The sequence below is a fragment of the Castor canadensis genome, chromosome 8, assembly GCF_047511655.1.
Source record: "Castor canadensis chromosome 8, mCasCan1.hap1v2, whole genome shotgun sequence".
NCBI lineage: Eukaryota > Metazoa > Chordata > Mammalia > Rodentia > Castoridae > Castor > Castor canadensis.
The window spans coordinates 29,803,379-29,827,074 of NC_133393.1; the positions used below are offsets into that span (position 1 = coordinate 29,803,379).

General features: G+C 39.7%; 7 protein-coding genes across 7 annotated transcripts; 4 read left to right on the top strand and 3 right to left on the bottom strand.

Annotated features, from left to right (window-relative positions):
• Window positions 1–3,597: 3,597 nt before the first annotated feature.
• Window positions 3,598–4,154, bottom strand: LOC109677383 (histone H2A type 1-B). Its single transcript, XM_020153383.2, has one exon. It carries the CDS (start codon window positions 4,089–4,091, stop codon window positions 3,699–3,701), a length of 393 nt encoding a protein of 130 aa, XP_020008972.1. The 5' UTR covers window positions 4,092–4,154; the 3' UTR covers window positions 3,598–3,698.
• A 222-nt stretch (window positions 4,155–4,376) lies between these two features.
• LOC109677503 (histone H2B type 1-C/E/F/G/I) lies at window positions 4,377–4,853 on the top strand. The gene has a single exon (XM_020153457.2). The coding sequence runs from the start codon at window positions 4,422–4,424 to the stop codon at window positions 4,800–4,802; it is 381 nt and encodes a 126-aa protein (XP_020009046.1). The 5' UTR covers window positions 4,377–4,421; the 3' UTR covers window positions 4,803–4,853.
• A 4,117-nt stretch (window positions 4,854–8,970) lies between these two features.
• LOC109677524 (histone H2B type 1-C/E/F/G/I) lies at window positions 8,971–9,411 on the bottom strand. Its single transcript, XM_020153464.2, has one exon. The coding sequence runs from the start codon at window positions 9,375–9,377 to the stop codon at window positions 8,997–8,999; it is 381 nt and encodes a 126-aa protein (XP_020009053.1). The 5' UTR covers window positions 9,378–9,411; the 3' UTR covers window positions 8,971–8,996.
• Window positions 9,412–9,652: 241 nt separating this feature from the next.
• LOC109677368 (histone H2A type 1-D) lies at window positions 9,653–11,040 on the top strand. The gene has a single exon (XM_074082705.1). The coding sequence runs from the start codon at window positions 9,697–9,699 to the stop codon at window positions 10,087–10,089; it is 393 nt and encodes a 130-aa protein (XP_073938806.1). The 5' UTR covers window positions 9,653–9,696; the 3' UTR covers window positions 10,090–11,040.
• Window positions 11,041–11,178: 138 nt separating this feature from the next.
• Window positions 11,179–14,895, top strand: LOC109677594 (histone H3). Its single transcript, XM_074082704.1, has one exon. The coding sequence runs from the start codon at window positions 11,211–11,213 to the stop codon at window positions 11,619–11,621; it is 411 nt and encodes a 136-aa protein (XP_073938805.1). The 5' UTR covers window positions 11,179–11,210; the 3' UTR covers window positions 11,622–14,895.
• A 2,572-nt stretch (window positions 14,896–17,467) lies between these two features.
• On the top strand, window positions 17,468–17,875 carry LOC109677557 (histone H4). Its single transcript, XM_020153476.2, has one exon. It carries the CDS (start codon window positions 17,508–17,510, stop codon window positions 17,817–17,819), a length of 312 nt encoding a protein of 103 aa, XP_020009065.1. The 5' UTR covers window positions 17,468–17,507; the 3' UTR covers window positions 17,820–17,875.
• Window positions 17,876–22,907: 5,032 nt separating this feature from the next.
• Window positions 22,908–23,391, bottom strand: LOC109677460 (histone H2B type 1-C/E/F/G/I). Its single transcript, XM_020153431.2, has one exon. The coding sequence runs from the start codon at window positions 23,351–23,353 to the stop codon at window positions 22,973–22,975; it is 381 nt and encodes a 126-aa protein (XP_020009020.1). The 5' UTR covers window positions 23,354–23,391; the 3' UTR covers window positions 22,908–22,972.
• Window positions 23,392–23,696: the final 305 nt, after the last annotated feature.

A 23,696-nucleotide genomic window follows, 5' to 3' on the forward strand; every position in this document is an offset into this window, starting at 1 on the left:
TGTACTCTGGGCCTGCTGCTTGCAAGGCAGGCACTAGACCTAATTAATTTTATTTTAAAATCTGATTCTCCAGTCAGTTATTGGAAAATAGGTGTTTGAGCAGCTCATGTGTGAAAAATTTATTTTTTGACAGAATTTTAGAATTTGAATGTAAAGATATTATTTCCAATAAAAATAGAATGTCACATTGAATATAATATACCCCAAGATTTACCAGGAATAAAGTATGTGAAATATTGTGTTAATAATGATTTTATGTTGATTATATGTTGAAGTAATATTTTGATATTTTTTGGTTAAATAAAATACATTATTAAGATAAATTCACCTGTTTTTAATTTCCAAAATGGTTACTAGAGGATTTAAATTTATATTATGAGACTTGTATTATTGTTATTGTTTTTATAATGGACTTCACAGGCAGGATTCTTTCTTCTCCCTCTCTATGCAATGATTCCTTACAAAATCTTGATAGCAGGGTTATTTTAAAAAAAGTGGACATTCAATATATGTGAATACACACAAACAGTTATAGAGACTGTACTCAAGTCAGAATGAGGCATTATATAAAAGTAAATATGTTGAGACATTAAGGGAGGCTTGTCAAGTAGACCATTATCCATAAAGGCAAGAACCTTTGGTAATATTGAAAATTAATAACATTTGAATTCTTCACAACTAATATGTTGGTAAGAGAATACTACTTAAAATTCTATGCTAACTTTCTACTTAAGTGTATTTTGTTTCTGGGGGGCATCCAGAACTGATTCTTAAAATAATTTGTGTCATCAAAATTTAAGTCTTGATATATGTACAATGTAGTGTATGCTCTGCTGATTCAAAAAAGAAGAAATCATTGTGAGAGGACACAGTGACTTCATGAGAACAATGATGGCTAGAAAATTATCTACTGTTCCTGGAAGGTTAACAAAGGCCAAGAAAGAGTGAGATAAAAAATTCAGGTCAATTGTCTAATGGTCTATTAAGAATAAAAGTTAAGGCTGGGTGCCCTCCTGTAATCCTAGCTTCTCAGGAAGCTGAGATCAGGAGGATCATGGTTTGAAGCCAACTCAGGCAAAATGAAAGTGAGACCCTATCACAAATATACCCAACATATAAAAAGGACTGGTGGAGTGGCTCAAGTACCTGTCTACCAATCATGAGGTCCTGAGTTCAAATTACACAAGAAAAAAATAAATGAAAAGTTACATTACCTGCTATTTGATGAATGAGTAAAGTAAGAATGTCAAGGAGCTATAGCATGAGGATTTATAGAAATTTATCTACATTTAAAAATTATTTTTTAGCCAGGATTACAAGTGTGCCAAAAAAAAATTAGAGCTGAAAGTAAGAAAAAAAAGTGGGACTATCGTATCCAGTATAAAAAGATTACTTCATTTGTCTGTGAAATTGAACACCATTCCCCCAATGTCATCTTATCAACATTGGTAAGCACATGCTGGGAAGGTGGAAAATTCAGACAGGAAGTAGATCCTCATCAGGGGTGTCCTCACTGAAGATATGAAGGGAAGAACTGGGCACTGTAGTGTAGGTCTGAGCCCTTTGTAGGGATATGAGTGCATAGTCTAAAAGACCTATGCATGGTCTTCAAAAATATAGGAGAATGTGATTCTGCTTGTCTTGGTTAGGGGTTCCTTATTAGTGTATTAAATTTTAACTTGTAAGATTATTTATTGCAATAATTTTTGTCCATTACTGAGTATAATTATGTCTGCCCAGTACTGAAAATAGCTTAAAGGTTATGGTGTAATTGTACTATGAAAAAAATACCATTTTTGATTTAAATTTCCCTACCATACTTCTATTTTCCATAAACCAGGTATACATTCTTGATAATGTACTATATTCCTTTGAACCAGTTTCCTCAGTGATGAGTTACATATTAGAAACATATTCATTATATATAAATATGTGATTTATAATTTCATATTTTACCCTTTGATAACAATCATAATGTCATGAACAATTCTCCCTCCATAGCAGGCATTTGCTTCTTAGGCTTCTTTGGGCTATTGAATGGAATGGATTCTATTATGAACTCATTTCTTTTACTTTCCCTAGACATAGACCCCAATGGTTACAAATATTTGTAAATGTTACATAGCTTTTCTTATGTAGGCCCATCATCAATAATAGCACCTTCATTTACTAATTAGTAGCAGAAAACCATTGTACACACATCCTTGCCCTATCAAACATGTATGTTTAGTTTGAAAGACTATAAATTCCACTTTCTAGTTTGAAAGACAATTCGAGGAAGAAGTAAAGCCATTTAAAAAAAACTAATAGATTATGCATAAATGCAGCTACTTACTAGGAATCACCAAATCTTTGAAAATCTACGTGTGTTTTTGTGATTACAGCTTTTAAATAATAGTGAAATCTTTTTTTTTCAATAAGGGGGGGTAAAATAAAAATACATGTATTGAAACAGTTTTTATTGACAAAGTGAATGGATATAGTTTTGAAAAGTGCCTTTTGCAGTTTAGACGAAATAATAGACCTGGGTTGTTTTCTTCCCCTTAGATGTGACATGTAAGCTGGGAGTCCTAGGGCGACTTCGGTTAGATAAAGAGCAGTTTGAATGTCCTGGAAGAGTGTCACAAGCCCCCTAGTCTTTACTGCTGAACTTAAGCGTGAGCTCAACCACCTGAAGTGGCAGAGTGCACTGGGGCTTCTTCAAAGTGCTGGTGGCCTGTAATCCCTTTTGTGTCGGCTTGGTGGCTGGCCATCTGCTTGCTGTCTGCCTGGTGGTGTGGGCCATGGCTTAGAAAAACCACTAGATCCAGAAAAGTACGGTGCTTTTTCAGACCATATTTTTAGGGATACATAAGTCTGACTTTAGGGATACATAAGTCTGACTTATCTGTCCTGTGCTTGGAACTTAGTTTTCAGATTGCTGTCATGAGAAATGGATTTCCGTTGGAGTAATTATTTTTTTTCTAGTTTAGTATGCATTTAAATTTAGGATATAGAAGTGTTTATTGTTGATTTCAGAGAATTTTGTTTACTGCAATTTCCTGAAAAGTAATAGACTACAAACTTTAAAAAAGTTTTATTGGTAGGTCTGCCACCATTTTCTAAATTTAAAAAACCCGCCATCAAATGTGAAAGGCCAGTTTTCCTTCTTTGTTCTCCGATTTTTCTTATTCGAATTTTCAAAATGTGAGGTATTTGGACTTAAAGAATATTTGGATAAACACCTTATGTACACTTACATGTTGAACATGTATGCCATGTGTTCATATCCACGAACAAATTCCCAAAATGAACCAACATGACGCATTATGGTTGCCATCCTTTTTCACTATTTGCAGCAATTTCTGATCCTGATACAGAATTCCACTTCCAAAACCAATTACTTTTGTGCATGCATAAATGTGCTTTTACTGAGAAGTTAAATAGTACTTTTCGCCTCCATTTTGTGGTCAGTATAATGTATCCAACTGTTTCAAAACTGACAGCTCCAAAGAAACTGAGATCCAATTTTATAATACCACTTTCTGTAGCTCAAAACTGTCAAATGGTCCTATTAACTACATTTCCATCCTTTGACAAAATGACTTGGACTTTACATAGCTTCAGAAGCATTCCAGCACTTTACAGACAAACTAGGTGGCTCTGAAAAGAGCCTTTGATTTTTAGGAATAGGGATCGATGCAGGACTATAAAGCGGTTCACTTGCCCTTGGCCTTGTGGTGGCTCTCAGTCTTCTTGGGCAGCAGCACAGCCTGGATGTTGGGCAGCACACCACCCTGGGCGATGGTCACTCGGCCCAGCAGCTTGTTGAGTTCTTCGTCGTTACGGATGGCCAGCTGCAGGTGGCGCGGGATGATGCGGGTCTTCTTGTTGTCCCTGGCCGCGTTGCCCGCCAGCTCCAGGATCTCGGCGGTCAGGTACTCCAGCACCGCCGCCAGGTACACCGGGGCGCCGGCTCCCACCCGCTCGGAGTAATTGCCTTTGCGGAGCAGGCGGTGGACACGGCCCACGGGGAACTGGAGACCAGCACGGGAGGACCGGGTCTTAGCCTTGGCGCGAGCCTTGCCTCCCTGCTTGCCACGTCCAGACATACTGACTTAACAAAAGTAAGTTAAGCTGTCGGGAGAAAAGATACTACGAAATGTTGGGATAGAAGCAAAAACAAGATACTTATAGTGGTAGGTGGAAGTGTAAAAGGTCATATTCGATTGGTTAAAGTGAATTTTTTGCTAACTAACCAATAAGAAAGGAGAATGGATGGCATCAAATTTGCATATTCTTGTCACTAATACACTTTCAAATCAGGTTTGGGCGTGCTTGAATCCTTATTTGCGTAGAAGCCCTATAAAAGCCCAGCTTCTAGGCACTCGTAATTCTTCATTGGTACTTTTTCTTTTTTAGGTTTTTTTTGTTGTTTTGCTATGCCTGAACCAGCGAAGTCCGCTCCAGCGCCCAAGAAGGGCTCCAAGAAGGCGGTGACCAAGGCGCAGAAGAAGGACGGCAAGAAGCGCAAGCGCAGCCGCAAGGAGAGCTACTCCGTGTACGTGTACAAGGTGCTGAAGCAGGTCCACCCGGACACCGGCATCTCGTCCAAGGCCATGGGCATCATGAACTCGTTCGTCAACGACATCTTCGAGCGCATCGCGGGGGAGGCGTCTCGCCTGGCGCATTACAACAAGCGCTCGACCATCACGTCCCGGGAGATCCAGACGGCCGTGCGCCTGCTGCTGCCCGGGGAGCTGGCCAAGCACGCCGTGTCCGAGGGGACCAAGGCCGTCACCAAGTACACCAGCTCCAAGTAAACTTTGTACTACAACTACATCAACAAACCCAAAGGCTCTTTTCAGAGCCACCTAAGTTTTCGTTTAAAAGCGTTGTATTACACTTGTTTAGATATCTTAAGCCTTGTGTGTGTGTGTGTGTGTGTGTGTGTGTGCGCGCGCGTGAGAGAGACTTGTCAGGGCTAGGGTGTTTTCTGCACGCATTCGTCTCTACAGTATGCTTACCCTTTATTACAACCATTTGCAAAAGCGAGTTTAGTATTGTGTGAGAACCACTTATGTTAATAGGTTTGGGGATGTTTTTAGGCTTAATGAAATACCCCAAACTAGCATATCTTGTCATGTCTAAACACCTTTTTGGTCGAGGTATTGATTTTAGTTGCCTACTAGGTATGCTTCCTTTCCGAATCTTGTTTACCACCTAAAAGTTAAATAGAACTTTTTACATACAGATTATGACCCATTAAAAAGTCCGTCTGTCACTTCATTCCAAACCCATTTAAGCAACCAAACCTCAAGTATCCTCAGTGGCCCCCTACAGGGTAGACACGAAGGGAGTAAGATGGAAGGCACTGGTTTTAGTTATACTCTGGAAAAAAAGAAAAACTAACAAAAAACCTTTCCTCTTAATGAAGTTATGTGTGAGTACCAGTAAGTTAGGGTGTTTGGTAGGTTTGCTATTAGAATTACCTCTCCTTAGTGGTGAGACTAGTAAGGTAGAAATCTTGATGATAGGGAGATTTGCGCAGGATCGAAAGACTGTACTCAATTTTGAATTAAGAATTACAGCGTTTTAGCCACCTGGAGTGTAAGCGGTTTAGGATCTCTGTCTCACGAAGTCTAAGTTCACGAACAAGCAAGTGTAAATGCAAAATCAGAAAAGTTTATTTAGCGAAAGAATGAAAGCTCCGTGGGAAAAAGATGTGTACATCATGGGTTCTTGTCACTTAGTTTGTGAAGATTCATTTCTCCGTGTAGGAGAACTAGCTTAATTGTTTATGCTAGTTAGGCGTTGAGCATGTATACTTTTTTATTGGTTCAGTAATGTGTTTGAGGTGGGGCTCGCTAGCAGGGTAGCAAGCGTGAAGGCTCGGCTCTCAATCAGGTCCGCCGTCCCGCCGTTTTTTTCTTTGGTTAGAGATCAAAAGGTCAGTTTCGGTAGCTTTATGCTATTACTCCTTTGTTCCTGTGATTAACTTCTGATTTTACTTTTGACCTGTTTCTTTACTGTGTTTACTTCTCACTCCTAATCTCTCGTTGACATTGCCTTTGTAAGAATTGGTTAGAGAAGACATTGCCTCTCTGTGTGTGGGACAACTAGCTGTGGAGAAAGCTTTTTGTCTTTGACTTCCAAAAATCTTTTTCATTGGATGTGCCTCTGTGTTGTGCGGCCCACATACTCCAGCTTTGCCCTCAAAATTTGCAGACTCGTATTGTTTTTCCTGTGTGCTGCCCTGTGTTATATTTTGCTCCTGCTGATCTCAGTTGTCACTGAAATATCTTAGGCCAACTCCTTTCTAAGCTTTCTAATATCTGTGAAAGTTTTATTAAGTTGCCTTTATACAAACTTCTTAAGAGTTTGATTTTTCTGGCAGTATATTTGCCCATAGGTAGGACCAAGCCTCCCTTCATTTAAATTGTCATTTTTTAGATTTGACTCATTTGCTTAATGTACTTCTGCTAGAAACTGGGATTTTTATAATCGTAAGAGACATGTTCCTTGCCTTTATGGAACTTTGTTCCTGTAGGGTTTGTCACTCTTAATTTTCCCAGGTACATGAAATATTTATTTTAGGAGGCAGGAGCGGTGAGCTGAATTTTAATGCAGCCTAGATACTTTTCAGAAAACAATGCTCCCTCCCTAAGCCTAAGAGAAGTTTTCTTTTTAGCCTACTCAGTATTCCTATGCTTTAAGGATTCTGAGGATGTAGATCAGCGATACAGGGCTTCAACATTTAGAAACCTCTGGAATCCAGCCCTACGAATAAGATTCCACTAAGAAAGATGTAGCCTAGTCTGTGGAGAGGATAAAGCTTTGAGAATGTTATAGAGGATAAAGTATGTTTTAATTTTATCAAAACACTTTTGAAAGAATGTAGTATTAAAGGTCATATTTGGTATTTGAGTACTGCCATGCAAGTGAATGAACTTTGATTCCTTCTGTTCTTCTCATAACTGAAAGTATTATTAAAGTCAACTTGACATGTGAAAAAACATGCAATGATTACTATAAAAACATTTTAGAGTGGCTTATAGGTCAAGAAGTTAGGGACATGAAGTAAGCTCCCATCATCAATCTTACATTTTAATATAATGAATGCAAGCTTTTCAAAGTATTATGAATATTTACTAGAAGTCATAATAGTGTTACAAATGAGTAGGGGATGTGCTTTCCCTGAAGGTAGAATTTCTAATGTGAAAACAAAAAAAAGAAATATTAGTTGTTAAAGCCAGAGCAATTTCAAAATTATGTGAGCCTGTGATAATTACTAAGAATTAGATCTGTTAGGTCTCTGGCATTCTTGGGGTGGGTGGAAGGACCCGAGGCTACACCTTAAAACCAGACCCCTTGATTTATGACTGCTTGTTTCTCCTTGCCTGATTGTTTCTCGGCTTGCAAAACAACTCAGGAACTTCTAGTTACTCAACTAGCCAGGCATATTGACCTGTTCCATCTGGTGATCGCACATAATCAGAGACCAGAGACTCTCTCCCTCTCTCATGGCTTGGCCCTTCCTATAAAGCCTACTACCCAATTCACCCAAGTCGCTGCTCCCTGATCTCTGGCGGACAGCCCTGAGGTCTGGATTTCTAATAAATCTTTCCTTTCCACTTGTGGCGTGCTCTTAATTCGGCAGTACCTTACAAGATCATCATGAATTTAATTATAGCTATACATTTAAAGTTCAATATATATACACTTATGATTCTAAATACTATTACTGAATACATGAATAATTCTTGAACTGGTGTGCTTGTATTAGTTTCTTATTGATGTTCTGCAAGTCATTACATCCTTTGTGATTTAAAACTGCAATATTATAGTTGTCTTGTTCTGTAATACGATTTTTTTGTGGACTTCACTGAGTTAAAATCAAGATGTTAGGTAGATTTTAGCTTAAGAGGTGAAGAGCTAAAATCTGTTACTTTGCTTTTTTAGGCTACTCTCTCCTTGGTAAATGGTTCCTTCACTTCATTGGAAAACCCTGAAGTCTATGGCTACTTATTTTCCCACAGTCATTTCTCTAATTCTATATTGAGATTCTCTTGGCTTCGATGATCTAGGAAAACCTTATTTTAAGGTCAGCCAATTAATAAACCTAATTCTGTCTACAACCTTACCTGCCTGTTTTGTTTTGTTTTGTTTTTCCAGAGAAACTAATACTCCAGGCCTTATGATATGGATCTTTCTGGGGTAGCATACTTACGCCCAGCATCAAGAGGCACGGTATTTGTAGGATTTGATAGAAATGTAATTTCTGCTCTGAGGGGAAAACAAATAGGGTCACATTTTGGGGTACAGTTTCAAGGAGTTTATCTAATTCTCTAAAGTGTTTGAAAACTTTACATTAGTTACTTCTTGAATTACACAAAGCAAAAATTACTATGATACCATAAAATCTCACATAAAGCTATCTAGTATTTTTATTGTTGCTTCATTTGAATATACATGTATACGTTATGTGAATGTGCTTAGAGGAAAATGTTATGAAAGAAACAATGAAATATGGAATATTTATCCCCAACCCCCACTGGGTTGAAATTTAAAATTTTGTTAGCATTTATTGCACAGGGGATGCCATTTATGGCAGCGATTAACCTTAATATTGTAATTGGCTTATATTTTCAATACCTACCTTATATCTACAGAGGACAGGTTATTAGTATAGGTGCAGCAACACGGATTAACTTTTTTACCACAAAAAAACAGACTTCTTTCATAGTTCCCCATAAATATGAACGTGGTGGCAGTATTTTGCCAGTGGACTGATCAATTTTCTAGAGCAAAATCATAACAAAAGGTCTCCCACGAAGTCATAACATATATTAACATGAGTTAATTTAGAATTATGGTGGTAAATTCAAGAGAAAAGAATTTATAATTAAACCCTACTCGACAAAGAGACATGGAAAGTATTACAACTCCTTAGGTGAGAATATTAAGTGGCTCTTAAAAGAACCTTTTTAAGTTATATTTTTCAAAGTAGAGGTTGATCACTTGGAGCTGGTGTACTTGGTGACGGCCTTGGTCCCCTCGGACACGGCGTGCTTGGCCAGCTCCCCGGGCAGCAGCAGGCGCACGGCCGTCTGGATCTCCCGGGACGTGATGGTCGAGCGCTTGTTGTAATGCGCCAGGCGAGACGCCTCCCCCGCGATGCGCTCGAAGATGTCGTTGACGAACGAGTTCATGATGCCCATGGCCTTGGACGAGATGCCGGTGTCCGGGTGGACCTGCTTCAGCACCTTGTACACGTACACGGAGTAGCTCTCCTTGCGGCTGCGCTTGCGCTTCTTGCCGTCCTTCTTCTGCGCCTTGGTCACCGCCTTCTTGGAACCCTTCTTGGGCGCTGGAGCGGACTTCGCCGGCTCAGGCATAACGACTGCTGGATCTTGACACTTTTGTAGATATGAAACAATTAATAGCCACAAAACTGGTAATATTTGTAGGGCTTGTATGCAAATATAGTTTTTATTACCTGAGAACTTCATTGGCTGACTTGTCAAATGCAGTGTTTTTACATGCAAATTAGGTACTCCTGACTCTTCTTTGTTATTGGTTAATAGTGTAACGATTAATGTAGCCAATCACATGCGTAATTTACAATCCGGACTGCCAGTATAATTGCTTCTAGTTCGCTAGACATACTGTTCTCATTTCTTTTTTCTTCATCTAGGTTGTCTGTAGTTTGCTAAAATGTCTGGACGTGGAAAACAAGGTGGCAAAGCCCGTGCTAAAGCTAAGACGCGCTCCTCAAGGGCTGGTCTCCAGTTTCCCGTGGGCCGTGTCCACCGCCTGCTCCGGAAAGGCAACTATTCCGAGCGGGTCGGAGCCGGCGCCCCGGTGTACCTGGCGGCGGTGCTGGAGTACCTGACCGCCGAGATCCTGGAGCTGGCGGGCAACGCGGCCAGGGACAACAAGAAGACCCGCATCATCCCGCGCCACCTTCAGCTGGCCATCCGCAACGACGAAGAACTCAACAAGCTTCTCGGCAAAGTCACCATCGCCCAGGGTGGTGTGCTGCCCAACATCCAGGCTGTGCTGCTGCCCAAGAAGACCGAGAGCCACCACAAAGCCAAGGGCAAGTAAAGTGGAAAAAATACTTTTTAAACAAAGGCTCTTTTCAGAGCCACCCACGTATTCATTAAAAGAGCCTGCATTTTCCCTAGTTTTGTTAGAAACTTAGCATTTTCTAATCTCTGTATCGAAGAGGATGCACTTATATTTACCTTTATCTGAAACTAGGTATTTCAGTTATAAATGTGAAAATTTCAATAAAACTGGCAGAAGACTAACACAGATTATTACAGAAGAACACGGCAGAGGTCTTTCAGCACTGGACATTGTGACAATGCGAAGTGTAGACTTGTTTGAGAAGCATGTCTTGGTAATGTACGAATAGTAAACGTGCACTTTTAAGTTGCAGTGTGGTTTGGACAACAGGCATATTAATGAAAAGTCATGCAATTAATAGGGTCTTTTGTGTGTTTTGTGCCAGTAGGTGTATGATTTGGAAATACAAAGCTACATTTTTAGTCAAGTGGCCCTTTCAGCTTAACGCAGCACAAATTTGGGAACGCTAGACATTTTGGTTGTAATTTTTAGTATTTTTTCTTCGTTTAAAAAAAATGTAAGTTACAATGAAGACTAAGTTTAAACCTGAAGAGCTTTCACAAGATATGCTGTACTTTTGTGAAAAGTATGTTAGTGATAGAAAACGTCAGATTTAAAATTGTTTCACAATTTATTTTCATGGTGCACTGGAATCAATTTTTATTTAAAAAATCTCGACAGTTCAGACGAAAATTTTGGTTTTAGACTTTCTATTGAAAATTATTAGGATAATAGAAAATCACTTGGCCAATCACATTTTAGCGAGCGTTTCTGGCGCCAAAATTTAAAAATTTATTCAGCAAGAAGCACATATTGCAATAACTAGTAAAGTTCTGCGGAGAAAATTTCTGGAAAGGGACAAGGATTGCACAAGCGAGAAGCGATGCAGGGAAAGACTACAGAAAGACGTCCATATTTTGTCCAAATGCATGGTATGTTTGGCATCTGAAAGTCAATGTCGCCAACAGTATTTTCTTGGTGGGCTGCAAGGTAAGGACTGTCTCGTCCAATCAGAACGGGACTCTTCATATATATACACAGGTAGAGGGGTGTACAGTTTCATTTTACCATAATTTTCTGGGTCCCTTGGGTTTGCAATGGCTCGTACCAAGCAGACGGCTCGCAAGTCCACCGGCGGCAAGGCGCCGCGCAAGCAGCTGGCCACCAAGGCCGCCCGCAAGAGCGCGCCGGCCACCGGCGGCGTGAAGAAGCCTCACCGCTACCGGCCCGGCACCGTGGCGCTGCGCGAGATCCGCCGCTACCAGAAGTCCACCGAGCTGCTGATCCGCAAACTGCCGTTCCAGCGCCTGGTGCGCGAGATCGCGCAGGACTTCAAGACCGACCTGCGCTTCCAGAGCTCGGCCGTCATGGCGCTGCAGGAGGCGAGCGAGGCCTACCTGGTGGGCCTGTTTGAGGACACCAACCTGTGCGCCATCCACGCCAAACGAGTAACGATCATGCCCAAGGACATCCAGCTGGCCCGTCGGATTCGGGGGGAGAGGGCATAGATTGTTTTAATGAGCTAGTGCTAAGCTCAACCCAAAGGCTCTTTTCAGAGCCAACCACTTTCTCTGTAAAAGATCTGTGTGTATATTTCTGGTGTTATTTGTAAACCTGACCCTCCACAATTATCATTTTTTCTGTCCTTTGCCCCTTGCAGTTTGCTACTGGCGTTTTAGCCTTTGAAGTGTTTCCCTAGGCATGACTAGGGAGCTTTATATGCTGGCCTTGACTTTGTTTCCTTGGAGGCTGACTTGAACTTGTGGTCAGAGTTACTTGGTCAGCACCAACGTGCCATTGCCACGGTCTTAAGACCCAGTTTCATGAGGTTGTCCTCTATGTTATTATCTGCTAGTTTCCAGCTCCTTACAGCGAGGTGGCTAGTTTAACAGGTTAATTTGTGGAGATCTATGAATGGTGATGAGACCTGTACAGAGGGGCCCCAGGCCTTGTGCTGGGCGACACTTCCAGAATTGGAGAGCCTTTTTCTTTATTGGTGTCCTTTTTGAGTGAGAGGAAATCGAGGCAAGTGGAGTTTCTGAAATGATTTCAGATTGGAACATTTATCTAAATAAGTTGTCTGGTAGTTAGAGCTCCCAGGCTGCAAATTTGTGTACACACACACACACACACACACACACACACACACACACACACACGGCACCATGATTGCTTCAGAGTTCCTCTTCCAGCTTTGCACGTAAGTAGTGTTGGCTTTGTTCCCAGAAATGTGTTGGTACCTCTTCATGAAAGCTAGTAATAATAATAGTAAAGGAGTCACACCAATTTTATTCTGCAGTGATATGGGACTCCTGCAGCTCTGAGAACTTTAGTTTCTCCAATTGTCATCACATACGCTTAAGACTGAAGACACTGAATCTCAGATTCACAGGTCTAAGAGACAACTTCATTTAATAAATAAAACATTTCCCTTGGTGTCTTCAGCTACAGTGCCCCAGTAATATCCTCCACATTCTTGGCTTTTCACACCTTAACCGCTTAGTTATCATTAAGATTTATTCAGAAAATCTGTCATATGAAAAATAACATACGTTTTTTTCTGGATTTCTCCACAAGAACAACAGTAACAAATACTTGAAACCATGATTCTTCCTGATAAGAAAAAAAAAATCATTATTTGAGGCAGAACAAGCATTATAATGGCTTTTTGTGACTATTTGGAAGGTTAGCTAATTTGGAGGTTGAAGTTGCTAAAAATTTCTGTAGAAAATGGGAAAGGCACTGATTACTGATTCTCTTGAGATACTAGTGGGGACTATTTGCCAATAGCTGATCTCAAGGGAAAGCTAGGCTAAGGTAGCAAGGAGAAAGAGTTGGGCTCTTTTATAAGTTCAAAACCAATTCTTTTCTTGATTTTACTGAGCAGAATCAGTTGTTAAAATGTTCATTAGTCCTTGGGTATAAAGATGTGTGATAGGGAAGGTAGACTTTGGGAAAGTATGCAAGTAATAGGATCAAAGAATACATCAACACATACACATGAAATTTATACACTTTTACATACAGTACAGTTCTAGTTTAAGCAAGTAAACATGAGGGAACATTGTACAGCTTATGCTTAATGTTGAGTGGCAAATAGAAGGCAGAAAGAGATTCAATTCAATTTTCTTCACTCCTTAAACTTTGTGTTGTGAAGCATGTAAACGTCTGTGTCTTATTTGGATGACAAAGGAGAAATGCTGGCAAAGTCAAAGAAGTTAGGATTTTACATTTCTCCTTTAGCAAAATCAACAAATGAGTCATTACTTCATGTAGTTCATTTATCTTGGATATGAAGAAAAGTTAATAAAATAAAAAAAAAACAATTTAAATGGCTAAGAAACCAGATCCATATAATTTTAGTGGGTATTCTTTTTTTTTTGGAGCTCTAGTTTTCCTAATATTAAAATGGCTTTGACTTATTATAACTCATTTCCTGTGGCACCAACAAAGGAAGAACTACTTCAGCCTTCCAAGCATAAGAATTCTTCAAGGTACTGCCCCATTTACCTTCATGGATTAATGAGTAATTTTTACGTAGGGAACTCTGAAGGGCTCTCTTCAGGCCTGACATCTTGTCTAAATATAGAAGTTACATCTGTGGATATTTTTCTCAACCTTCTTATAGGGCCTGTACATCCTCTATCTCTCTGCTCTGATTCATGTTCATTACTCTGAGTGAAATAGTCAAGTGATTTTCAAATTTATATGACCCATGTTCTTGTAGTTTTAGAATTTTAGATACTAAGCTCTGTAGTATACAATTTAGTCTTTTTTTTTTTTTTTTTTGGCAGTACTGAAATTTCAACTCAGGGTTTCATGCTTGTTATGCAGGATCTCTACAGCTTGAGCCAGGCTTCTAGCCCCACTGTCTATATACATGTCCTTAAATCGCCATTTTGGCAGTGTGGTTAAGTAGAACTAGCACAGGATTTGCAAAAGCACTGACTTATATTTGAGGATTTATATTTTCTCCTTATAAGCTAAATGATCCTGGTCAAATCATGAATCATGTAGTATTTCACAATATTGTTTTTCATCCCTTTTCTCACTCTTCAATTCTACTTTAAAGTTAAGATATACTTCAAACTAAACTAATACATATTGAAATGTTGATATGCATTATTTCCTATCTCTCAAACTGAATGAGATCTTCCTCTGTTTTGAATTCCTATATTGATCGTCCTGTTGGCTGTTATATTGTTTCATATTATCTGTATATCTGTCCACTTTGAATTCTTCCCAGTAGATCATAAACAATCGAAAAGTATGGAGTTGGTTTTACCAGTAAGTTATGGAGTCATTTCTAAAAAAAAAAAAAAAAAAAAAAAAAGCATAAATATATATAGAAAATATGTGTGGAACCGGAACAGAACTGACTAGTGTCCTGAGCCAAACTCCAGTGTTTGTTTTTTTTTCCCCCCTGCTATTATTATGTCTACTTCAACATCAGTGTTTGCTACATCAGTATGCCTGCTTTGTGTAATGCTGGTAACATAATAGGGCTGGATTCTTGTTACTCATTTTATTATTTTTATATGTTTATTTTTTGTCAGTACTGTTGTTTGAACTTAGGGCTTCATGCTTGCTAGGCAGGTGCTGTACCATTTGAGCAACTCTGCCAGCCCCTTGTTAATTATTTTTAAATATTTTTATTTACTATTTTTACATTTACTCAAGTATGTATATGTTCAAACGTTGTTAATCACTTTAAATTGAATTAGAGCCTCACATATTTTATTGGGGTTTATACAACATTAAAGATACAGAGCAATTATCAAATACATGTCTTGTTCCAATTTCTACCAGTGAACTCTGAGTGGCCTATACTATGCCTCTTTTTCTAAGAAGAGTATAATCCTAACACTAACCTAGACAGATAATTGATGTTCAGTGAGCAGATTCATATTTAAGATAAAATAAAGGAATGTGAAACTTAGATGGGCTTTTTGTCACATTCACATGTTGGATGGATAAAATAATTCTGGCAACTAAATTAATCTCTGATACCACTACTTGAGAAGGAATACCATTTATTACTGAGCAAATGTTAACAGATTTACACACATGTGAAGCAATATAGAAGTGACTAGAAAATTAGAACAAAATTTCATCTATCTCCCACAGCAAAGCTGAGTAAGAACTTGTTTTATTGCACCTTTTGACAATGTCCTGTACAACTTAAGAGAGACTTCTAAACTAATTCCAGAGGTATATTTAATCACATCTAGAAGTTATTTGGCTCATGACTTTAGGCGATATCTCTACATTATTAAAATTGGAGACTGGCTTTAATCCCTAAAATGGCTTATCTGTACTCCTAAGGGAAGAGTAAAAACTTAGGCCCAATATTTCTCCAAGAAAATGCTCTAAGAATAGATGGACAAAAAAGTATCTCTTCATCCTTCACTAATAGAGAAAATAAATCATTGCCATTACATTTGCATATCTTCATCAGATTGTTAGAAATATAGATTTTTCATTCCAACATGTAATTTCTCAGTGATTCTCTCTGAATATTTCTGCAACCCTGAATCTTTAAGGTCTTGAGGAATTCTCTAGAAGAGGAATCCTTAACTATTTTTGTCATGTACTTATTTGTATATCTGATGAAGCTTTTGGGCCCCTTTTTAGAATTTTTTCTACTTTTTAAAATTTTATTTTCAACATTTTTACATGTATTTACATGTATACTATATTTGGGCCACCTAGACTATTGTTTTAAATGTGTAACATAATATACACAGAATTACAAAGGGCAAGGATCATACTAACATATCAAATTATAAAAAATCCAACTTTGTATAATATTAACTTCTTTGTTAATACATTAAATAATTATGGCTACCCATATGAGTAAGCATTATCATTTTGCCACAGTATAGGGGTAATATATTTAAATGATATTTAGAGATATTGACAACTGCAATGTGATTTGAATAATAGCAGGTCCTTCCAATTATAATGCTTGTTTACTGAATTCATAAATGGAGGGAATGGTAAGGTTTGATTGGAGAATACAAAAATCTGTGTATCCTATGATAGGAACCTTACTCTGCAATATTTCTATGTATCATTAACTCATGGAACATCTGTGATGAATTTGATCCTTCTCATAGGTCACGTACGAAAAGCAAAATCTATCCAAAGCAGGGCCTGAACACCTCAGGTAGATTAATGATGAGTTAAGTTTAAGTATTTATGATTTTAAGTTCTCAAAACCAGGATTTAGATAATTAGGATACTTTCTTAAGCTTGTCACTTTAGAGAGGTGGATATTTATTTATGTATTTAATTTATTTGAGACAAAGTCTTGCTAGGTAGCCAGTTAACCTGGAACTTGCTATGTAGCCCAGGCTGGCTGAAAACTGTCCATCCTCCTCCTTCATCCTCCTGAGTACTGGGATTACAGGCCAGTGCCATATGTCTGGTTTAGCAAAGCAGAGTGGAGATGTTGAGAACAGTCACAGTACTACACATACATATATGCCATAAAATTAATATGGCATACATATATGCCATAAAATTAATGTTCAGTGGTTGCTCATTTGCAATTTAGGTAATCTAAATTATCTTTTTTTTTAAAGTCAACAAGCATTCTTGAAAGTAGATTTAATGTCTATTTAAAAAAATAAATTGTGTATAAATTGTAGCACCATACTAGAGTGGCTGGATACTATGACGCCAGCTGACGGGGGAAATAGAATGTGGTGAGACACAGAGTTTGCTACAATGTTGTGTCCGTGAATAAGGACACAATAAAGCCAGAAACAAACCACAGAGTTCGAAGATTCTCAGAGCTTCTAGCTACACACGTAGAACTCTTCAATGAAATCCCCAATGCTTTTTTAAATCTGATGTGACTTCTAATTCTGTTAACTTCACATGCTTTTAGTTCTGTTAGTCATCCTGCATGCCAAAGAAACCTGCTTAGGTAAGGAGACGTAAACCAATAAAACATATCAATAAAAACAATCGTGCAATCCTAAACATCGAAGATATGAATTACTTACAAGTTGTACTTAAAATGTCTTCGAAGGGATAATAGCAGGTACTATTTCATATTCTGGGAAATCTGAGGAACAAGTGTCAGGCTTCTTTGTTGACAGTGCATGAATTAATCCCCGTTAGAGGACGCAGGTATTATATACACGAGCACGTTCTTCTCTGGTCGCATATATTAAGATGCAGCTACAGCCTCTGCTGTTGCCTCAGGATCCTCCAGTCTCTTCCAGTCTTTCCGCAAGAGACAAATACGCAGAAAGGCGGGAACTGACTGTGGTTTCCGCCCCTGCTCTTGAGGGTTTCAATCAGGTCCGCCCTATCACTATAAAAGGCCTGAGAAGGCTTCTTAGCGGTTATTGTGTTGTTGGTTTCTCGAGCTTCTGTATGCAATGTCTGGACGCGGCAAAGGCGGGAAGGGTCTTGGCAAAGGGGGTGCAAAGCGCCACCGTAAGGTTTTGCGCGACAACATCCAGGGCATCACCAAGCCCGCCATCCGGCGCCTGGCCCGCCGCGGCGGAGTCAAGCGCATCTCCGGCCTCATCTACGAGGAGACCCGCGGGGTGCTCAAGGTTTTCCTGGAGAACGTGATTCGGGATGCCGTCACCTACACGGAGCACGCCAAGCGCAAGACGGTGACCGCCATGGACGTGGTCTACGCGCTCAAGCGCCAGGGCCGCACCCTCTACGGCTTCGGAGGCTAAACTGCCGCTCACCAGTTCACGTCCTTTAGATCAAAGGCCCTTTTCAGGGCCACCTATCTTTTCATTTGAAAGAGTTACACTGCATTTATCTCCCGTTATTCAAGTTGCGCCTACTAATTGTTTGGATTAGCGTCATTTGCTTTCAAGATCCAAATGAACATTAGTGACCAGTTATTTGCGTTGTCACAGGGAGGTTAGAGTTTTCTGCATGAACAGCTGCTAGCAGAATTTTGCAAACTCATTCAGGGAGGGAAGTCCTCACCTTCGGATAAGAGGTAAACTGCTGTTAGGAACTAAGGAGTTGACACCGACGTGTCTTCTCTTAACAGGTACCATTCTAAAGTTACCATGAAGGGGCAGTGATTGAAAGTAACTTAAGGGTATTATGTTGTAGGAGAAAGGCAGAATTCGCTGAATTTGTTGCTCTGTGGTGGTGGTTTTGTTACCTCAGGAAAATAGTTCTTTCCTCTTCTTTTCGTATTTACAGTAGTTTATTTTGTAAAGTGCAGTGTGCAATGTCCTTCCCACTGCCTGAACTTTTTTAAGGAGCGTTAATGCCAGATGAGCCTTTTCGGAGTGGACTCCTTATAGGTCAAAGGATAGATTTGTTTCTATATTTTAAACAGCTATAATCTGGATATTTCAGTTTTGTCTCCCCTTAGAAGAGTAGTTACTAATACATAACTCAAAACTCCTGAACAGAATCTTCACATTTGAACTTAAGCATTTAATGTCCCCATTTGTCTTCAGGTTCAAAAGACTCCCAGGGCTCCATGGATTTCTGCCAACAATCTTTGGTCTAGGACTTCAGGATTTTAGATCTAGAGATCCAAAATTTAAGGACAGAAAAGGCAGAAAGAATATTAACTCCTCAATCAGCTTTTTTTTTTTGTCACCATTTTTTTCACTGTGTTAGCATTACCGAGAATACAAGAGAGCCCATTCTGAAAAAATTCATTTTCTAGATGCCCAAAGTCCCAAACTGATTACAAGACTTAATAAATTAAAACAGTGGTGTTTATTTTCTGCCCAATTAAGGAAAATCCATGAATTTTGTCTTGTTTTGAGTCAGGGTCTCCATACAGTCTAGGCTGGCTTTGATGCTGGTCCCCTTGCATCAGCTTCTGAGTGATGATATCATAAGTGTATGACACCACAACAGGCTATGCATGTTATCTTGAGACCTTTTAAACTTGTCTTTCTTTGGCCATCTTCATAGCCAAAGAAAGCCTTATGCCATAAGGACTGAATATTTAGTAGCCTATGTCTTGAAGCAAATAACATTAAGTTTATAGGAAACATTCCCAATTCAACCTCTTGAGGTTTTGGGAAACCTTGGACCCAGGGGTGAATGTAATGTGTTTTGTTCAAGTTACTTACCCTCTATGAGCATGTATTTCCTCATCTATGGATAATAGTGGTACTTATTTTGTAAGTTTGGTACTAAATAAAATCATATATTTGTTAAGCATTTTAACCAGTGCCTGGCGCATAATAAACATTCTGTATTTTGGCTATTATTTCTATAACTATTCTCATTGCTCATAACATTAGTGAGACATTGAGAAAAAGAAGGTGGCATTTTGAATCATGAATATATATATTCAAAGGTCTGTACTGCTATTTTTTATTTTTGTGGTTTATGGCAAGTTGTTATCCATTATTCCCATATCTATAATGTGGTATAAGTTTTAGGGTGACTTCGCCCCCATTTTCCTTCTTAATCCTTTGACTTTCTGCCATGGGTGATGCAGCAAGAAGGCCCTCAACAGATGCCAGCTCCTAAACCTTCCCAACCTCTAGACCTAAGTCAATAACTTTCTGTGCATTTTCAGTTACCTGGTCTCAGCTATTCTATTATAGCAGTAAACAAAATGTACTAAGATACTTAGTTTCTTAAACATATAAAGGGCTCCATATTTACTTGTTTCATCTGACTTAATTCATTGATAAATTCTTTTGGCTCTCTTCTAAATCTCTTAATCTCATAATTTCACTTTTTTTTTTTTTTTTTGAGACAGGGTCTTTCTATTAGCCTCAGCTGGCCTTGAACTCAAGCTCATCCTGCATCAGCCTCCCAAGCAGTGGGAGCATGAACATGTACCACCACACCTGTCTTTCAACTTGATTATTGCAATAACATCCCAATTATTCCCTTCTTTCTATTTTTAATCCCATAAAATTCATTCTTCTTATAGCAGTTTTAAAAGTGCTCAATCCCAGATTGTGGTATTACAAAGTAAATATATGGTACCTTCTTTTAGTACATAATGTTGTTTTTTAATAACCAACAGCTACTTTGTCCTGGAACTTTTATATCCTAGATTTCTGGTTTCTTTATCTAAAGCATCACCTAATCACAATCCTAGCATTTGGTTTTATATTTGCACAGCAGTCAGAAATTTGTCTGAAATTATCTTGCTGAGTTGTCAGCGTGTAATTGTTTCTTTTCACCCTAGGATATTAGCTCCTGGAGAGCTGATTCTTGGTCTGCTGCCTCAATTCCATATGTCAATGTCTAGCACAGAGGAAATACAACCAACATTCCAAACAATACTGGATGTAAGCCCTTCAACAGCTTTCGGATTTGTTTCTTGTATCTAGTGCCCCACTGAAGTTGCCATTTCTTTAGCTTGAGTCCCCCCACCCCCTTTTCATGAATATCCTTTCCCTCTTATTCTGCCACTAGAAGCAAGCTAGTGATCTTGCCAGTCCCTGCTCAGTAACTTCCTATTGTCTCTAAAATAAATCTGAACTTCATTGTTTGACATATACCCATTTCACAATCTTACATTATAAATCTTGCAACTTTACCAGAGTGAAAGTTCCACATGGGCACGGGCTTTACTAAGCTTGTTCTTCTCTGTGTCAGATGTTCTCAAAACATAACCCCAGACAAGCAACCTTTGTATTTCTTGGGAACTTTTTAGAAAGGCAAATTCCCAGGTACAGCCCCAGAGCTAATGAAACAGAGACTCTGGGATTGTCCTTGAACAAGCCCTCCAGGTGATTCTAATGCACACTCAAGTTTGAGAACCCACTGCTCTATATCCTTTTACATAATTTGGTGCTTGTTTTGTAAATAAATGTCTGTGAACCTTCTGCCTACTGGATGCTGCCTCTGTCTACCAGGAATGTCCTTATATCAGACATTGGCTGTGCCTTACCAAAGATTATTTCTCCTTCTTCCTTTCTTATATAACTTTGATTCAATTCAGTTATTCCCTTTCTGCCTTCCTTGTGCCCCAAAGAAGGCAGAGTTACTTCCAGCATTAGGGATCTGATCCCAATTCAACTGCACCAATCTTAAGGGTCCCAGGCCCTTCATTAATGTTTCCACTGGGGATAGATATAAAGCCAGTTCTTTGAGTCCTTTAGAAAACCTTAACCACTAGAGACCAGTTTCTGCAAGAACACAATGATTTACCTGAAAGAAAGGGGGGCAGAGGGTGACGGTGACAAGGGGAGAAAGGAAAACAAGAATTGCCACAGGTTGGGTTTCATGGAATTAGATGAGGACAGCTTTACAGAGCTTGAGGCCATAGCACAGTTTTCTGATTTTTTGCTAAGAGCAGTGGGGTAACATTGAAAAGCTCTGAGCATGGGTCTTACACAATTAGGTGTGCATTTAAAACAAATGCTGTAATTCTGAAATGGAAATTGTATTCACTATTGACAGTGAACTAAAATCAAGATGAATAAAGCTGTAACCGAGTTGTACTTTGGTAATTTTAAAATGAAGTTATTGTTTCTATTTTTTGCATTTACTTATTGAGACTTGAGGCTCGGCATGGTGAAACATGCCTGTAATTCCAGCACTGGGGAGGCTAAGGCATTAGGGTTTAAGTTTAAGACTAGCCTGGGCTACACAGTGAGCCCCTGTGACAAACAAATGCCAGATATACTGGCTGAGACGCCTGGCTGGGCGAGTTTGTCAGGACCCTCCACAGGCCAGCCACAGTGATTCTTGGGTGGATTTAGTATTTCCATTTATAAGTGAGAAGCCCCAACCAAACCTTTCTCTCCTTCTCCAAAAAATCCTGTACTCCTGCAGTGACTTGAGAAATGAGGAAGAGAAGCTATCTTGTTTATTTTCTGGGATTTAGTCTCTTTGGCATATAAGTGGTTACAAGCCATAGACTTCCAAACCTCAGTATCCAGCAAGTGAACGTTAAGAAGTTACACCCTGGGGTACGTGTGGGTTCCATCGACAGTACAAGTCCCTTCCCCATACCTCACCCCCAAAATGTACTTCCACGTTTATTCTCACAACACTGTCTTGTCAGGGGCTGAAATCAGCAGAAGCAATGGAGATAGGATAGAGTTGGGCTCGAATGGGAACTCGCAGGAAACAGAGCGGATGGGAGGCTGAGGAGCCACTCCTGTACTTACTTCACAGCCTTTCTAGTGAGAGCCGAATACTTAACACTGTATTTCTGCGGGGCGAGTTGATGAAATAAATCGGGGGAGGGGCAGGGAATTTACTCTTTACACCTTAAAAAAAAAAAAAAAGCCAGCGATAAGTTTGTCTTTTTTTTAAAAAATAGTTTACGAGAGGTAAGGCAAAATAAAACCATTCCCGCGAGAGGACATCCTTTTTCCTTTCGTAAAACTACCGTTTTCTTACTTGAAATTGCAGTACTCCCAACTCCATTCTAACTAGTGTATCAAGGAAAAAAAAAAAAAAAGAAAAAGAAAAAAAAAAGCCTTACGTGTTCGCAGTCTAAAAGAATTAAAGAGCCAGGAGTAGAAGGTGAGGGGAAGAAGTCATTTTAATTTTAGCCTTTAGAGGGCAGAATTATCAAAGTTGTTGTCACAGACACGACAGGGTGCCATTTTACATAAGATGGCGACTAGATCTTCCGGAAGTGTTCCTAGCAGCCCAGATACTGCCTACACCAAACACAAAAAAGAACCAAGGATCGATCCTAGGGTTGGGCGTTGCAGGATTTCAGCCCAAGTGCGGAGCATACAGCACCTCAGCCGGGGAACCGCAGTCAGAAGTGGGCGAAGCGGGCGCGCCATCGCAACGCGCGGTTGGCAGTAGTTTCCTAACAACGTTTCTATTTCTAGTGTGCAGCTCCAACTGTGAACATAGGTGAGTGGCTCTGAAAAGAGCCTTTGGGTTTGTTGATGTAGTTGTAGTACAAAGTTTACTTGGAGCTGGTGTACTTGGTGACGGCCTTGGTCCCCTCGGACACGGCGTGCTTGGCCAGCTCCCCGGGCAGCAGCAGGCGCACGGCCGTCTGGATCTCCCGGGACGTGATGGTCGAGCGCTTGTTGTAATGCGCCAGGCGAGACGCCTCCCCCGCGATGCGCTCGAAGATGTCGTTGACGAAAGAGTTCATGATGCCCATGGCCTTGGACGAGATGCCGGTGTCCGGGTGGACCTGCTTCAGCACCTTGTACACGTACACGGAGTAGCTCTCCTTGCGGCTGCGCTTGCGCTTCTTGCCGTCCTTCTTCTGCGCCTTGGTCACCGCCTTCTTGGAGCCCTTCTTGGGCGCTGGAGCGGACTTCGCTGGTTCAGGCATGTTAGACTTCGCTTTCTTGGAAAAGAGAAAGTGAAGCCTGGCTCCTGGGATATTGCTTATTTGTAGACAACTTTATGTAAATGAAGACTTAGTTTCCATGTCTATGATTGGTTTGTTTGTGAGCAGTCAGTTTTCCACCAATCAGACTTCTTTAACCTACTACTCTTTTTACAATGAATTCCTTTAATTCTCAACAATTATGATTAGCTTGTTTGTTAGATTTTAAAAGTCGTTTTTCCTGTCCTGTGTTTTGAAGTGCCATGTAGAAAAATCTTGTGGCACAGTTACTTTCAAGAATTTTAAGCTGGCAGAATGGCTTAAGTGGTACAGTGCCTGCATAGCA